Below are 17,647 nucleotides of genomic sequence, written 5' to 3'. Positions count from 1 at the left end.
CACCTCGCATGACATCTCTTGGCGTAGCAGCGCTCCGTGGCACGTCTTTGTTCGGGCGGCCGTCGCATGACAGTGCCACTGCACCAAACAGTTGCACCAAGCTGCCACACCAGCCAACCAATTCCAGCATTGTAAAATGAATGCTTCATTGCTCACTGCCAATGCACAGTCAATGCATCGTCAATACCAATGACACTGAATTTTCTGCGAAACGGGGCCCTTTCAGGCGCCATTTTTTGAACATCAAAGACCAGCAGGTAAGTTTTTTACAACGATGCAGAGAATTCCGTACAAAGTGTCAGATTTGTTAGAAATAACAACATCGAAATGTTCTCGTTTGTCAGGTAAACCCCCTAGGGATCGTGGAATCGCTTTGTGTTTCGAAGATTCACATTACGCTCGAAATTGAGCAAAAAACAATCGATATTCTCACTCGCGGCAAAATCTGTGTGCACAAAAACGGCAGACAAAGTGCTACCTAGCTCACTCTTGTGTGAAATGTTATTCACTGCATTCACTACATGATACAAAAAAGCAACTTATTTGCAACAAGAAGGGTGCTCAATTTGACTGAAATAATGAAATCACTGTTAAGTGCTCCAGTTTCTCAGAAAAAGCTGCAAGTTTGCCGCTTATACAATTGTGTACAAAGCACCTGAAAGGGTTAACAGGGGAAGAGGGTTTTAGAAAACAATTTCTTATTAACTTAATATTTATTTGACAATAATGTGAGCCTGATTTCCAGGCTCATACAGGAGTGGGTTGTAGAGCTTCATCCAAGCAGACATAAAGTGCACACTCACAACAACAACTGACAATACAAACATGGCCATTCGTACATTGGTTCAAAAAAACAAAAATGTTTTGTCTATAGTACTTTAAGGGCTCCACTGACTAAGCAAGCTCTCAGTTTTTTTGATAAACAATTCAACTGTACCTGCATTGATGCAATCACGCGGCAGCCTATTCCACTCTTCGATTTAGTCACAATTATGAAATCTTCGGGTAACATGTCTGTGCAGATTCCAAATACATCATTTAATTTTATGCAAAACAATTCCTTGTGCACTTATGTAGTATGATGGGAAACTTTTTGCCAAGAGCTTTCGAGAAGCTTTGCTCTAGACAACTTGCTAAAACACATGCCATTGGTTTAGACGTCAGTGAATGCAATAAAGTAAAATCATTACCCTGCCTGTCACAGAAGTTGAGTTATAGATTTTTGGATTTGGTATTTCAGAAATTGAAAGCAAAACTTGGATTCTGAATTTCTGGATTCTAACAAAAACCTATAACACAACTTCTGTGATAGTTAGAAGGACAGAAAAGTGGGCAAGTTGGTTGCGATCCATAGTATAACAGTGCGGAACTGTGCCTGTGAAAGGCAGGTTAATGATTTTACCCTTATTGCATTCCCTGAAGTCAAATACCAATGGCATGCATTAGCAAGCTGTCTAGCGAAGAGCTTCTTGAAAGCTCTCGGCAAAAAGTTACGCATACATTACATAAGTGTGCAGGGAGTTGTTGAATTAAATTGCATGTTTAGAATTAGTAAGCAAAAATTACATTTCCTGAAAATTTAGTAATTGTGACTTCTTTAATAAAAAAAAATTTTTAAAACCATCTACCCTCCTTTAGAGCTCTCAGTTTAAAAATAAACAGTCCTGAAAGAGACAACCCTATAAAGAGTTCTAGTACATAAGCATGACAAATTACATCACTGCTCTTTCATTGTATGAAAACAAAGCTTTTTTCTAAGCACATCTCTCTCTCACACACACACACACACACACACGCACACACGCGCACACACACACACAGACACACACACACACACACACACACACACACAAAAGCTAAACCAGTTAAACAATCAGCGTTAAGGCGCATTCATACTGGCGAGTCACGAAAGCTACGCAACTTGCTATTGCAGACTTGAGGCGGGCGCCGAGCGACATGATGTGTCCACACAGGCGAGTCAAGTTAGCTACTCGCTTCCCGAGGCCTCTCCCTCTGAAGGAGAATTGGCAGGAGAGGAGAGGCACCACTCGCATGCCCTCTCCCCCTTTAGCTCGTGAATGAAGGTGTGAGCAGCTTTGAAACCCGAGAAAGCTGTAGTGCAGCAATGACGAAACGAGTGGTGCTTGTGCACGTGCCCATGCTTGCGGTGGAAGCAACTACCCAGTCACGCGAGTGTCTCCAGACCCAGCAGAGTGCGCAAGACGAATGACACCACCGAAAGTCAGTTTCTTCCTTCTGGCTGCTGTAACACACCTTATCATGTAACACACTCTATCTCTACTACTACAGGGGGAGAAATGGCCAGGGACATATGCGTCACCTAACGACATGCAGTGAGAGTAACCTTATCGCGAAAAAGTACATCGTTAATCGTCAATCAAGAAAAATTACTCGGATATCACAAAGGCAGCATGCAAAATGCACGCATACCCTGTTGTCTGTATGAATGTTCAAGACAACTCCAATGGCTCTTTCCATGTTTCAGCTCGTTTTTTTTTTTTAATAGCGGCACATGAAACTGAGGTGCTGCTTAATCATAGGAATGAAAAACTATTTTATCACGTCGTTGATTGCCTCTGCGGGAAATTTCAAGACAGAGGCACGAACAACTTGTCAAATATAGAAAAAAACAACATATGCAGCAAAAAGTGCAATGCGGTCGCCAAGACGTGTACTATTGAACACAACCGCCTAGGACAGGCACACGCGTGGGTGACTGCTGCGTGTCATGGCTTGAATTCCACAGCAAAGTAAGATAACATCTTGTGAAGTGGAGTTATACCCCGTAATACTGTGGACTGGTTGAGAAGTTCTGCGACATGAATTTCTGTCGCAAAAAATCAGTTGGTGAGCTTCCCCAAAGGATCGCTGGCGACTTGTTTGGGGCTCCTCCGTGAGGGATCGGCTGAATTGTGTTGCGTGACCTCGGCGACTCACCAGAGTGAATGCGCCTTTAGGCGGCAGCTGGGTGGTGGCAGCGGCTGCTGCTTTGTTTCGAAGCTTCCTCCGCTCTCGCTCCAGTGTGCTCCTAGCACGAACCTTCTCCGAGGCGGCAGTCCTGAAAGTTGGTCTGCCCTCTCTGCGTTGTCGCTGGCGCCGCTCTCGCTGCCATGAGGCCTTCGTCGCCTGGTGTTTCTCTGCCTGGTTATGCCATAAATTGGCTTCTCGCATGGCATCAAGCACGACTGTCCTTTTTATTTTATGCTGGCTCTAAGCCCAGCAAAGCTCTGCTGGTCCAAGCTCCTTCTCTCTTTCACTTTCCATATGCCTTTTTTTATCTTTCTCTTAAAACAGCTGATAAAAGCGCAGCTGCTGCGCCATCCACACGTGCTGATTTCCCGGTTTGTTATTTTGTTTCTCCGGCCACCCTTTCCTCTGCGGGCAACCCGAAGAAGAACTAAAGTGGCGACATCTCATCCGTCCTCCTCTAGTTTCCTACTATGCATGCCCAGCCAAGGTTTTTTTTCTTTTTCCCCTGTTTGTGACTGTGTGCTAAAGGTGGCGCCACCTGGCTTGCTTCACACTAGCGCCACCTGGAACGCCCAATTTGATACGGTAAAGGTGGAGGCTGGAGCAAGGAGAGGTGGGAATGCAAAGGCTACCTTCAGAGGCGGTCCCTGCTTTAGAGCTTTCCAGGCGCTTCACACTACAATCATTTCACACATAAGCCTGCTCTTGACAGTGAGATAGCAACAAAGAAATCAGTGAAACCTCCGATACAAGGATGAGGATATGAAAGAGGGCTGCATACCGCTGGGAAGGGCTGATGAGCATGTCCCGCACATGGACCTGGGCCAAGAATGGCTCCCTGCAGTCGGGTTGCTCAGCATGCTCCTTCAAGACGGCTGCACCACGAGACCAAGTTAATCAAGTTCCAGAGCTTGTGGCGGTCTCCTGCTCGTGCCTGCCACTGAGCTTACTCACCCGTTATTTTCTCGGCAAGGTTGTAGACCTGCAGATGCCAGCGGTCCCTCCGGGCCTTGTACCACACGGCACCCAGGTACAGCACCACAAATAGCACGAGCACTGCGGGAAGGAAACGCGTGGGAGGAAGCAGTGAGGGAGGGACAAGCAACGCTTCTACCAAAACACACAGATGGCATCCTGAGAACGCCTGTGTATGGCAGATGCCTCTCTGTAGCACGTCTTGTGCTACGCACCGCTCTATGGAAATATTTTACCACTGCTGTTCTGTACCATGTTTGACTCTCCAAGGGAACAGATGAGCGGCATGAAATTGGAGAGTACCAAGTGCAGCTCTCCTTGCAGCGACAGGCAACCCAACCTTACTGTCCAGAGTTCAAAAACATGACTTTGCTTTCGCTACCGAGACAGTGCATGTGTTATGCATTGCTGCAGCGTAGAATGTAGCTCTGAATGAACATAGACCTGCCTTTACTCACACACTTAGGCTCAAGAAGCGCCACTCATTAATTCATCAAATCATTGTTTGTCCATTCACTCATCCTCCACCACCACCACAACCTATTGAAGTCTTTTTTGATGGTTTGTGAAGCCTTGAAAAAGACAGCTAAGGAAAAAAAAACTATAAAACCTAAGTGAAAGAAGAGAAGAGAGAGAACCACCATACATCCCATCTCATGCTGTCTTTGCCCATGTGTTGGCTGGGGTCATTTCTTCCCCTCAAGTCCAGTTCTGCTCATCTAGCCGTTGGGTTTCTCAATATTACCCACAAGGAAAAAGCGGTGCCACCATCTATGTGAGCTTCATCCACCACGAGAGTGTGGGGAGTGGACACTCTGCATTCGGCTTCTTCATCATCATTAATTAAACCCTTAAAGATCCCGTCTGGGACATTACATAAGGGGGGGGGGGGGGGGAAAGACAGTGGTGTGAAACGGTCATACAAAGGCATGTAAACATAAAAAAGCATAACAAAAAATAACAAGAATAACAAGTTTGATGTGCAATTAGCGTCAGGTAATTCAAATAGTACAGAATATATAAGGCAAAGCTGTAGTATATAAAATTAAACATTAAAATGTACGGAAATTAAATAAGTGGGAAAACACTTGTGGGGGGAGGGGGGGGGGGGGGGGGGGGGGGTCGAATGGCACAAGCAGTTTAAATTGCAGGCAGAGCATGCAGGCTAGTGTTGGGCCAAGAACATGAATTCTGCTGCAGAATCACTACTGTACCATGGTGCTCTTCACTGTGTGCAGGTTCATTTACTCGTCTATGTTTCATTTCAATACAAATTTCACACCGGTAAATGTCTGGCATCATGAAAATTGCACTTTGCAACTTGAGAAATGTCAAACTGCTGCAACTGAGCACACACTTTCCGCCAAACGCTGCCCAAGCCAAATATGAAGTGTCCACATCCAAGCATGCAAGCATGGGCGGAGGATGAATGAATGCAGGGCCTCTTTTTCCCTCTAGGTAATTTTAGGAAACTCTGCAACGGTCGTCCCAGGGCACTGCAAAGTTGACGCACTGCGAAGCGTGCTCACCAAAGGCGGCCATCAGGATCTGGTAGAAGAAGCTGTGCATGGCCAGTCGCAGGCAGCACCAGAAGGACTTGACCGCCTGGTTGGCCTCCAGCGAAGCCACGGGGTCGCTCTGCTGGTAGGTGGCCAGCGGCTGCTTGTCAGGATCCAAGAGCCTGCAACGCATTGTCCGCACACTCCCCGTTCAATTCCACACGATGGCTGCCTGCTGTCTAGATACTGTGCGAGTGCGACTTGCTCTCGTGGTTAGACAGAGGGATTTATTTATTTACTTACAGAATACCTGCGTCGCCTCAAAGGCATTATCGCAGGGGAGACAGTTTCAAAACAACGTATTCATTTTCACACAAAAAGCAACAAGAACATTAAGCGAAGTTAACATCAAAGTAAAACAGAACAATAAGTGAACATTATTAAAGGTAACAGAAATCTTGAACAATAGTAGGAAAGGATTAGATTGTCAGGAATACAGTCGACAGTAAAGATCGCGATTATCAAAGACTGAAACACACTCTTCCGGCAGCAAGTTCCAGTCTTTGACAGTTTGTGGAAAGAATGATTTAGAAAAACTGTTTGTGTTAGTATTGTATTCGCGCACCTTCTTGGAGTGGTCGTGCAGAGTCGAGACGCAAGTTGGTTCCAAAAGGTAGTTACGGCTATCAATTCCTGTTTGTTAGGAGAAGGTAAGTGACGCCAACCAAGTAAAATACAGGAAAAACACGACGTTTCGGGACCGGCTCGGCCCCTTCTTCACGGTGTGACTACGGGCGAGCGCAGCTTGGCTTTTTAAGCCCCTGTGTGGAGGACCTGCGGGTCAATGGCCGCAGCCCATGGACGTAGGATGAGGGGAGAGTCCCCAGGGAACGATTAACATTCTCTCGTGTTTGCTGTATGTGCCACGACTCGAGTAGAAGCCTCCTGCGTGGGTTAGCTTCCGTTTCCAATACAATGGTGCTGTCGAAGTCAATTGGGTGGTCACACCCTTCACAGTGTTCGGCCACGGCGCTGCGTTGACGATTCATGTGACGGACGTCCGCTTTGTGTTGGTTCATCCTTTCCGCGAAGTTCTTCGTTTCCCCTATGTACGACGCCGGGCAGACGGAACACGGAATTTTGTACACGACGCCCTGGGCCTTTTCTCTGGGCTGCCGGTTTTTTGGGCGGGGGAGAAGGCGACCGATAGTGCTGGTCGGTTTGTGCGTTGTCAGCACCCCTTCTTTTCCGAGAATGCGACCGAGCGTCTCGCTCACGCCTCTCACGTAGGGGATGCAAACACGTTTCCGCTTCTGGCATGCGTCTGAGGAAATAATAGACCGGATTTTGTTTTGCCTTTCTTGCTTCCTGATAATGCGCCGGATGAATGAGCTTGGGTAGCCGTTCTTTTGGAGGTCAGAAATGACTCGGTTCTTCTCCTTCCTTTTATCTTCACTTGAGGAACATATGGAGTCGGCTCTCTTCAGTAATGACGTCACGACAGATGCTTTGTGCGGGATGGGATGGTTCGAATCGAAATGTAGGTACCGTCCTGTGTGGGTTGGCTTCCTGTGCACCGAGGACTGCAGGCCTTTGTCGTGCCTTGTAAGTAGGACATCCAGAAAAGGCAGGCTGCCCTGCTGTTCATGTTCAACAGTAAATTGTATGGCCGGTTCAACTGAATTTAGATGACTCTGGAGGTTTTCTATCTCTGAGGTTTTCACCACACAAAAGCAGTCGTCTACATAACGGAGGAATAACTTTGGCTTGGGATTAAAGGAGGAGAGGGCCCGGCTTTCGACGTCTTCCATGGTTAGGTTAGCCACTGTGACTGAAATTGATGCCCCCATAGCAGTTCCGGTTGTTTGCTTGAAAAATTCTCCGTTGTAGGTGAAAAAGGTACTGCGCAGACAGAGGTCGAGAAGGCGACATACCTCATCGACGTTGAGTGGAGTTCTCTCGTGCAGCGTTTGGTCGTTTTCGAGTGCGCGGCGAGCGACGGACACAGCAAGGGGAACCGGTACGCAGGTAAATAGCGACACCACGTCAAATGAGACTAGGCTTTCGTCTTCCTCCACGGTAAGGTTCGAGACAAGTTGGACGAAATGCCGCGAATTCTGTACATGCGTGGGTGTTCTGCCGGCGAGCGGCGCCAGTACCTTGTGCAGGTAGTCAGAGAGACGTCGCAGAGGAGACAGGGTGAAGTCTACAATTGGCCGAAGGGGGACGCCAGGTTTGTGAGTTTTAGGTAGCCCGTAAAAACCTGGAGCTGAGCCGTTTCTGGAGATGAGGCGGAGGTAAAGCCATTTGAAATCAGGATGCCGCTTGAACATCTCTGCCAAGGTTTTGTTGAGTGTTGCCTGAGTGTTTGAAGTCGGATCCTTGCGAACCTTCTCATACGCCCCACTGCTCAAAAGGGCTGACGCCTTCTCCTCGTAGTCGCGTCGGTCCATCACCACTGTAGAGTTGCCCTTGTCTGCCGGGAGTATGACGATGTCGGTGTCGTCCCTGAGACCGCGTAGGGCTTTTCGTTCCAGTTGAGACAGATTGCTCGGAAATTTGGGGGGTACCTTGGCGATGACACCAATCGCTTTCAGGCGGACCTCTTCCCTGACGTGCGGCTCCAGGTGCTGGACCGCATCTTCAACAGCCGCGACTAGTTTTGGGAGGGCGGGACCAGATGATATGTTGAATCCATGTCCTTTTGCGAGAACAGAGGATTCGGGCGGTGTTAAGCGACGGGAGGAGAGGTTGTTTACAAAGCCAGAGTTATGGGGGTCAGGCTGTTTCTTCTGCCGCTGCTGTAGGGCAAACAACTTCTTGTTTTGACACTCACGATGTTTGTTGGCTGCAGTGGAGGCCGCTTCCATGGCAAAGGCGTCCACCCGCGGGAAGAGCTCAGGCATCCTGTGTTCTAGTTGGCGGCGCGCGAAGAACCGGTCCAGCTCCTTTTTGCGGAGAACGGAATGGCACTCGTGTATCCGCGCACTTAATAACTGTTGCTCCGTTTTGGACACCAGCCGTAGGCCCTCTGCGGTGGTTACAGGGCGCTTTAGGCGAAGGCTCACGGGTATCACATCCTTTTCCTTGCAGGTCTTGTTGAAGTTTAGATGTGTCCGGAAGACAGCAATACTCTTGGTGATGTTGACGTATCGCTTCACTAGCTGCATGGTCTCGATGCCGAAGTCTTGGCGTATAGACTCAAAAGAAAACATTCGACAGAAGTCTGTCATCTCCAGAAACGGCTCAGCTCCAGGTTTTTACGGGCTACCTAAAACTCACAAACCTGGCGTCCCCCTTCGGCCAATTGTAGACTTCACCCTGTCTCCTCTGCGACGTCTCTCTGACTACCTGCACAAGGTACTGGCGCCGCTCGCCGGCAGAACACCCACGCATGTACAGAATTCGCGGCATTTCGTCCAACTTGTCTCGAACCTTACCGTGGAGGAAGACGAAAGCCTAGTCTCATTTGACGTGGTGTCGCTATTTACCTGCGTACCGGTTCCCCTTGCTGTGTCCGTCGCTCGCCGCGCACTCGAAAACGACCAAACGCTGCACGAGAGAACTCCACTCAACGTCGATGAGGTATGTCGCCTTCTCGACCTCTGTCTGCGCAGTACCTTTTTCACCTACAACGGAGAATTTTTCAAGCAAACAACCGGAACTGCTATGGGGGCATCAATTTCAGTCACAGTGGCTAACCTAACCATGGAAGACGTCGAAAGCCGGGCCCTCTCCTCCTTTAATCCCAAGCCAAAGTTATTCCTCCGTTATGTAGACGACTGCTTTTGTGTGGTGAAAACCTCAGAGATAGAAAACCTCCAGAGTCATCTAAATTCAGTTGAACCGGCCATACAATTTACTGTTGAACATGAACAGCAGGGCAGCCTGCCTTTTCTGGATGTCCTACTTACAAGGCACGACAAAGGCCTGCAGTCCTCGGTGCACAGGAAGCCAACCCACACAGGACGGTACCTACATTTCGATTCGAACCATCCCATCCCGCACAAAGCATCTGTCGTGACGTCATTACTGAAGAGAGCCGACTCCATATGTTCCTCAAGTGAAGATAAAAGGAAGGAGAAGAACCGAGTCATTTCTGACCTCCAAAAGAACGGCTACCCAAGCTCATTCATCCGGCGCATTATCAGGAAGCAAGAAAGGCAAAACAAAATCCGGTCTATTATTTCCTCAGACGCATGCCAGAAGCGGAAACGTGTTTGCATCCCCTACGTGAGAGGCGTGAGCGAGACGCTCGGTCGCATTCTCGGAAAAGAAGGGGTGCTGACAACGCACAAACCGACCAGCACTATCGGTCGCCTTCTCCCCCGCCCAAAAAACCGGCAGCCCAGAGAAAAGGCCCAGGGCGTCGTGTACAAAATTCCGTGTTCCGTCTGCCCGGCGTCGTACATAGGGGAAACGAAGAACTTCGCGGAAAGGATGAACCAACACAAAGCGGACGTCCGTCACATGAATCGTCAACGCAGCGCCGTGGCCGAACACTGTGAAGGGTGTGACCACCCAATTGACTTCGACAGCACCATTGTATTGGAAACGGAAGCTAACCCACGCAGGAGGCTTCTACTCGAGTCGTGGCACATACAGCAAACACGAGAGAATGTTAATCGTTCCCTGGGGACTCTCCCCTCATCCTACGTCCATGGGCTGCGGCCATTGACCCGCAGGTCCTCCACACAGGGGCTTAAAAAAGCCAAGCTGCGCTCGCCCGTAGTCACACCGTGAAGAAGGGGCCGAGCCGGTCCCGAAACGTCGTGTTTTTCCTGTATTTTACTTGGTTGGCGTCACTTACCTTCTCCTAACATTAAATTTCCCAACCAGACAGACTTCTGTCGAATGTTTTCTTTTGAATTCCTGTTTGATTATAGAAGATGCGGTGGAAGAATTTAAGTCTCAAATTTTTTCTTCTGATGTTTAACGGTTCCCAGCCCAGCAGTGATTTTATCTCAGTGATACTTTGGAAGGGGTTATAATTATTGGATACGAAGCGTGCAGCCTGATTTTGGAGTTTTTCAATTGCTTCAATCAAGTATGCCTGATATGGGTCCCAAATAATGGAGGCATAATCGAGGATAGATCTGACGTGCAAGAAATAAAGTGTTTCTTTAACATCTTTTGATGCTGATTTGAAATTTCTACGAATAAAGTACAACATTTTACTTGCCTTAGATATTGACTGCTGTATGTGTGTGTTCCATTTAAGAGTCTGCATAAAATAAACACCAAGGTACTTGCACTCTGAGACGCTTTTTATGGTTATGTTTTCAACAATGTATTGTGTAGGATATGCGTCCCCTCTGAACCAAAACAGCACCGACTGCAACTGGGCTTGCTCTAATTTTCGTGTTACAGTGATAGGTTTGCAAGGCGTGCAACAAAACACTGTGAGGTGAGCACAGCAAAGATAATGGACGTAAGACATTAGGGGGGGGCTGTGTGGATGAAAGTTGTCCAGTCACTGCATAGTTTCGTTTTAAGGCGGAAGCCTTTAATGGCTCATCGTTGTAAGCAGGAGTTGACGACAGAAATGTCACGCTTTTCAATTGGTCGAAATGGTCGTGACATCACAGTCAGCGAATTTCAAACGGGGCCAATCGTACTCTGGCTAGTAACCATGCAACCAATCAAAGGGATGATATAGTGATGCTCTAAGTAAACGGAACTGAGTTTAGTTAATTAGTTAATTAACCAAATAGCCTAATTAACCTTTAGAGTCAGACCAGAAATATAAATAAAACTGATAGAGCAGGCAGTGACCGCAGATCCAGATCACAATAGTAACTAGAAGAATAAGAATGGGGTGGAGCGCATTTGGCAGGTTCTCTCAGATCGTGAATGGAAGTTTACCAGTGGGGAATCGGGGAATCGAACCAGGGTCTCCGCGTGTCTTCGTTCACTCCCATTTTCTTCCCTTCCCGTTACCGCGAGGTTCAGGTGTCCACCGCTACGCCGAACGGGCGATGGCGTTCTGTGGACTCCCTGGCAGCGTTGCAAGACGCTGTCGCGTTCCACTCTTAGAGGCAAAGCTTAACATCTTAATCACACATCAGTGACACAAGCAGCAACAGCATGCTTAAGGCTTCTTCTGCCTCACTGCACTTTAGGTCAACGAAGTGCCCCCCCCTGAATTTTTCTGAGCTTCCCTACAAGCCCGCTACTCACTGTGAGCTACTCACTGTGTGCTGGCTCCACCACTACAGCATCGCACCCGTGAAGGAGGACGCAGAGGGACGTACTCTTTTGGAGCAGTTCTGCTTTGATACTGATGACAGTGGGCATAGAGTACACCATCATGGAATCGCAAAAAATCGTCGTTGCCGCGCGGTTTTCACTAAAAAGCAGGTGAACTTTGTATCAGTTAAATCTGCTGCGTTAAAAAACTGCTTTCCGAGACATTTTTATAGCCAATCGATTATAAGAACTTTCAATAACTGGGACCTTTTTTTCAGTCCGTTGAGGTTCCAATCAATGTGGTTTCACTCTAGTGGGAAACCACGGCATTACTGATAACTTTCTTTCAACCATACAAGCAGTCAGACACTGCTGGTTGCGTAAAGAGATCAGTGCCTTTCACCCATACTTTCATCATCATCACCTTAACTGCGCCCACTGCAAGACAAAGGCCTCTCCCATATCTCCCCAATTAACCCTGTCCTGTGCTAGCTGCGGCCACCCTATCCCCGCAAACTTCTTTATCTCATCTGCCCACCAAACTTTCTGCTGCTTCCTGCTGCGCTCCCCTTCCCTTGGAATCTAATCTCTTACCCTCAAGCCCTTAAGGACCAACGGCTATCTTGTCTTCTTGAGATTTCATGCCCTGCCCAAGCCCATTTCTAAATCTTCATTTTGACCAGGATGTCATTAAACTGTGTTTGTTCCCTCACCCACTACGCCGCTCCCGATCTCTTAACGTTACGTCTATCATTTCTCTTTCCATAGCTCGCTGCACGGTCCTTAACTTAAGCTGCACCCTTTTCGTTAGCCTCCACATTTCTGCCCCATACGTGAGTACCGTTAAGATGCAGAGGTTATATACATTTCTCTTGAGAGACACTGGTAAACTTCCATTCACGATTTGAGAGAACGTGCCAAATGCGCTCAACCCCTTTCTAATTCTTCTAGTTACTATTGTGATTCGGATCTGCGGTCACTGCCTACTCTATGTAGACTTCCTTACCACTTCCAGCCCCTAGCTACCAATCATAAGCTGCTGTTCCCTTCCTCGCATTTTACCCTATATTTTATGCCGTGCTAAATCACTTAGCCCCGTTTACATGATGAAACAGTTCTAGATTACTATTTGTATTGCATACATGTCCATAAAGCAAGCCATATTTAGTCTTTACTCATATTAAGGTGCACTTCGGACAATTCAAACAAATATCTCTGATCCCTTGAAGTTTGAATGAATGAGAGTCTACTGTATCGAGGTTTTACTGCATGTCAAGTTCAAATTAAGATGAGCCTTTCTAATGCCCCTGATGTTGATGGGGCCACAGCTTTGGTTCCAATAAAGAGGGCACTCCAATTAGGCGGGTTAACGAGAGCCCACTACATACAGAACCGATTTGTGACACCTTGACAAGTTTCCTGCCAACACAGTGGCATGAGGCATTCACACCTCAATCTTCAAAATAAAAGGGCATATGGAGCTGGCTGGCCTTGCAACAAGAGAAATCAAGGTAAGTTCAGTAATCACTCACAAAATTAAAATGGAAAATAGTTAGTTAGTTAGTTAGTTATGTTGATTTTAATGGCGCAAAAGCAACTGAGGCTATGATGCGCCAAACACAAGGTTAGAGTTTTTGTTAAAGGTGAAGCTTTTTATACTTAGAGTTTGTTTAAAACGCTGGCTTCCTTGAGAAACCTAAAAATACAAGAGATGTAAACCAGTGCTCAATCACCTAAAAGTAACATGGGGTGTAAAGGGATGCTTTCCCTGTAAAATGTTGTAAAATATTTTTCTTAGTTCTTCTAGTTTGCTACATGAAATTAAAATGTGGTTCACCGTGAGTTCAGCACCACACATGTCACAGAGAGGTTTGTTCTGTTTGGTTAGTAGAAAGCTGTGCGTGAGGTGGGTGTGTCCAATGCGGAGCCGACATAAAATAACTTCGGTAAAACGTTCTTGATGCCTACATGATTGCCATTCCCCTAAAATTGGCTTCACGGAATGTAGTTTGTTGTTTACGTGCTCTTGCCATGCAGCCTGCCATTTATTGCTGAGTTTACTGTAGATAAACTTTAAGCAGTCCCTGTGCGGTATGCTCACTTGTTTTATTTGACCATTCCGGGCTTGTGCAGCGCATACATCTGCTTTCTCATTGCCAACAATTCCAACATGGCTAGGAACCCAGCAGAATTTAATGTTATGCTTTTGTTTTGTGATTTTAACTATGTTATGTATGATGTTTCCTATTATGGGTTCAGCAGCATTTCTGGAGTGCAGTGCTTTAAGCATACTCAGGGAGTCGGTGTAGATGATGCTATTTTTGATGTTCTCTCTTAGGGCCGTTTCACATGCTGCGACTAGAACGAAAATAGTCGGCCTAGTCGGTGACGCCGCAGTGCGATTTTCGCACAGTGCTTTCACATGCAACGCGTACCCAGCGAATTCGGTCGGAGGGACGCGCAAGGTTGCTCGATGTTCGCATAGGCAACCCACGATTAAACCCGACAGAAACACTGCACGGAATGTGTTGATGATGTAATGACCAGCTTGTTTTTAGATGCAAGGCAATATTTCGTATGTTTTGATTAGAATAAACAGTTTTGCTTACGCCGCGGGAACAGCTCCCACGTGACCCCACGCCGAGACGGCGCGTGACGTCACGTCACGTGCGAGTTGTTGCCGCGGCAGGTCTCGACGCACGTGCGCTCTCGCTCGCGCGCCTGGAGACCGGTCGTGGCCGCGGCAGCTGCTCCCGCGTGACGTCACGTCACGTGCCGACTCGGCGCTGCCCATTGGTCAGTCGCAGAGCGACCACACCGACGCTGCGACTGGATTCCAACCGGACGGAACTTGGTCGCAGGCCGTCTGCGGCTAGACCGACGGCCCTCCCCAGTCGCAGACCGACCGAATTCGCAGCGTCGCAGGCGAGAATCGCATGCATGTGAAACGGCCCTTACTATTTTTTCTACAGCTACAAAGATGGCATAACACTCAGGAGTAAAAACTGATGCGCATTCTGGTAGTCGCATTATCTGTTTAGTATTTTCTTGGATTACTGGAAAAAAGAAAATAAATCTTAAAGCCTGTAAAGGAAAAGTTTGGCATGAGCAAGATTTCTCAGCCATTTTGAAGACCACCCAATTATGTCCCATAAAAACCTCTTACGACAGACAACACGTACAATCAACAAAGAAACATACTGTCACGGACTAGAAGAAGACAAAGCAGAGATGGCCACGTGAGGAGCGCTCTGGCTGGGCTAGGTTTTTGAGATTAAACTCAGCCACTCTGAGGTCCCCTTCTACGTCTGCGGCTGCCCTCCTCCTGGTTCGTGACAATGTGGGGGAATGAGAAAACATGCAACACACTACACGCATACCAATATGAACATTTAAAAAAAAAACAATAAGGTAAAAAGACTATATCTTACTTGACTCCCCAGGCTGGGTTTTCAAACAGCAGCAGCAGACTGTTCCTGAAAGTGGATTCCTATTCAAGAGGAAGAAGGAAAAAAACGGAGGGACATGTGAAACATCAAGTGCTCTGTTTTTTTAAGATCAACCTGTCAAGAATCACTTCCCTGCACTTTGCACCTGCTGCTACGCACATTCCGAATCCCGAGCTTTAAAAAATGCAGCTCTAAAGTGTTACCCTCTGGGCTAGATGGCATTGTGCACTTATGGTTGTCTTAGTTAAAAGAGCACAGAGGAGACAGAAAATGATAAACAGAAGATGAACACAGGTGTTACTCTGAAATTTTTAATGAAAAATCAGACACACAGCTTATACAAATACTCGTCCCTTGCAGTTCGCTTCCCCGCAACGCACTCTTCTCAGTTGTGTTACTTTGACTAACAGGGGAGGGCGCTCGCGTCGCAGCGACACTAGCGCCACGGATGGCGTTTTGCTGCGCGAGCGCGTGGGAGAGACTGTCCTCTTCTCCTTGGAACCGGGAAAGCGTGCGGAGTGTCGCGCGCGGCTCCGCTCTTCGTTGAAGGGCGCCTCTTGGTCAGAACATGTTCCCGCCAAGCCCGTCCTGTCCGGCTTCGGAGTTTCCCCTTGCCCTAGCGTGGGCGAACATTCGCTCGTAACCGTGCTGGTATGTCGGACGTCCTCGATTCCTCAGTGTGTTTTGTTGCTAGATGGCGTTATTGTTGTTATAGCAATAAATGCCTTGTTTGTGTCAGCCAGTGTGTTGTTCCTTTGTTCCCGTAGAGCAAGGCCCGCTGTGGTCGGCGTGCGCTCGGTAGCGCTCGCGACCACGGGGTGGGGTCCACGCGGTTTTGAACTGTGTCAGCCACGGTTAAACGGGGAGAACGGGTTTATCTCCCCTATTTAAAACCCCACAATATATATATATATATATATATACGCACCTGCTCAACTGCACAAGGCACTCAGATATCTGAAATATATGGGTCATAAAAAAAAATAAATGTGAAGGGCTTTGTTTCAGCCCTACAGAGTGTGATGGATGTGCTGCTGATGCAACCAGCCCCTTCCCTTGTTTATAAAGGGCACATGAGTGTGCTTTACGGGAGACTGACAAAAAAATGTGAAAATTTCAATTTCAAAGAAATGGCACATCCGGATCCATTATACTCTAAAGTACTCATCTCGAAAGTTTCACGGTCTCAGAGGATAAGAAGGAATCTGTGACGACAGGTAGTTTTGACCCATGACTCAACGATTTCGTGTTGCTGGCTGCCTAGTGTGTGCATGTGTGTGTGCATGTGTGTGTGAGCGCGCACCTCTGTCAAATAAACAGCTTGCAGTGTGCGCATGTGTTCTCTTTCTTGCGCCGTTGTCGATGCGTCCCCCTTCTCTAGCAAGAGATGTATTTATGGCTGAGAAAATTGAATTTTAAAATTTTCTCAACAGCTCAATCAAACTTGTATGTCCTTAAATGGGTTGCCACCATTTCAAAGTGAATGGTGGCATAGCACAGCTTCTGGGATCCGCGCCCAAAAATTTGTGTTGGTGCATGCATTTTACTTGTGAAATCGGCCACTGATGCCAACACCTGCATTTTCGTTTATTGCTCTTTTCTAGCTTATCATAGCTTGCACTGACGTCACATCTGGTGGCCGTCGGCTGCTAGTTGGCCATGCTGCCGAACCACCACCGCCAGACCGCCTCTAGCTTACCGCTGCCCATGTTAGCTCGCATCGTGTTGGTTCTCGTCCATCCGTAGATTCAGTATGGTTTTGTGTGCCACCCTTGGCTGCTCCGACCGTAGCGACAGGTCCAGGTGAAACAAGAAGCCAATTAACACGAACTTCATCTGCATTCGTCACATAATCGCAGGAATGCAAGTGCGAGCACTCCATGACTCAGTACGAATCTGCGCGAGCTGTGGCTGGCTCGCATTATGCGTGATAATTTGAACCTTGATAACTCAAATTTACTTGTGTGCGGAGTGCACTTTGTGAAAGGTAAGAGGCTTGTGTCGTCCACTAAATATTTGTGAAAATGTGGGAAGCAATGGCTACAATCTGAAGTGAATGTTGCTGTTTTGATTGACCCCATCCGATTTGTCTGACAACACAAACCCAGACTGGGTCCCGCATCGCTGCATCCTAGCTACAGCACTAGGCAAGCCGGTTCGGATCGCCACGACCACAGAGAGCAATGACGGCAGAGAAAGCGGCGTCCCGAGGCCGAGCTTTTCGTCTCGAAGGCGCATCGCAGACAGGCTTCTCACCTACCTACTGTAGAAATCTCCATTGATTAGAAGGCTTTCATTTCTTCCAATTTCACAAAGCTGGAAAGAGTACACGATACCCCCCCCCCCCCTGGGTCACTTCAGGGAACACATCAACGCCCATGGCCGCGTCGACTACCGGTCGCAGCGTGTACGGACCTATATCGTCGTAAATTTTCACTTTGTGTGCGTAGCGTACGCGCGCCGATCGAATAAGTTCAGAGCAGTAGCCTGCACTGAATGGTTCATTCTTCTGTGGAGTAGGCATCGCGCCCGAAAGATGAGAAA

The 17,647-nt window shown here is 47.7% G+C and overlaps 1 protein-coding gene across 2 annotated transcripts in view; it reads right to left on the bottom strand.

The window, feature by feature from the left end:
• The window catches only part of MAN1 (LEM domain-containing inner nuclear membrane protein MAN1), a 51,037-nt gene that overhangs the window by 13,585 nt on the left and 19,805 nt on the right, over positions 1 to 17,647 (bottom strand). For both annotated transcript variants that reach the window (XM_089551490.1, XM_089551491.1), the window contains exons 6-9: positions 15,086 to 15,144; positions 5,496 to 5,647; positions 3,946 to 4,047; positions 3,773 to 3,866 (exon numbers count right to left, since the gene is read on the bottom strand). In XM_089551490.1, the coding sequence (XP_089407616.1) occupies positions 3,773 to 3,866; positions 3,946 to 4,047; positions 5,496 to 5,647; positions 15,086 to 15,144 (407 nt within the window). The remainder of the gene's footprint in view (positions 1 to 3,772; positions 3,867 to 3,945; positions 4,048 to 5,495; positions 5,648 to 15,085; positions 15,145 to 17,647) is intronic.

This window comes from Amblyomma mixtum, chromosome 7, assembly GCF_055824585.1.
Source record: "Amblyomma mixtum isolate Tamu chromosome 7, ASM5582458v1, whole genome shotgun sequence".
Taxonomy (NCBI): domain Eukaryota; kingdom Metazoa; phylum Arthropoda; class Arachnida; order Ixodida; family Ixodidae; genus Amblyomma; species Amblyomma mixtum.
This window is presented reverse-complemented; position numbering and strand designations above follow the sequence as displayed.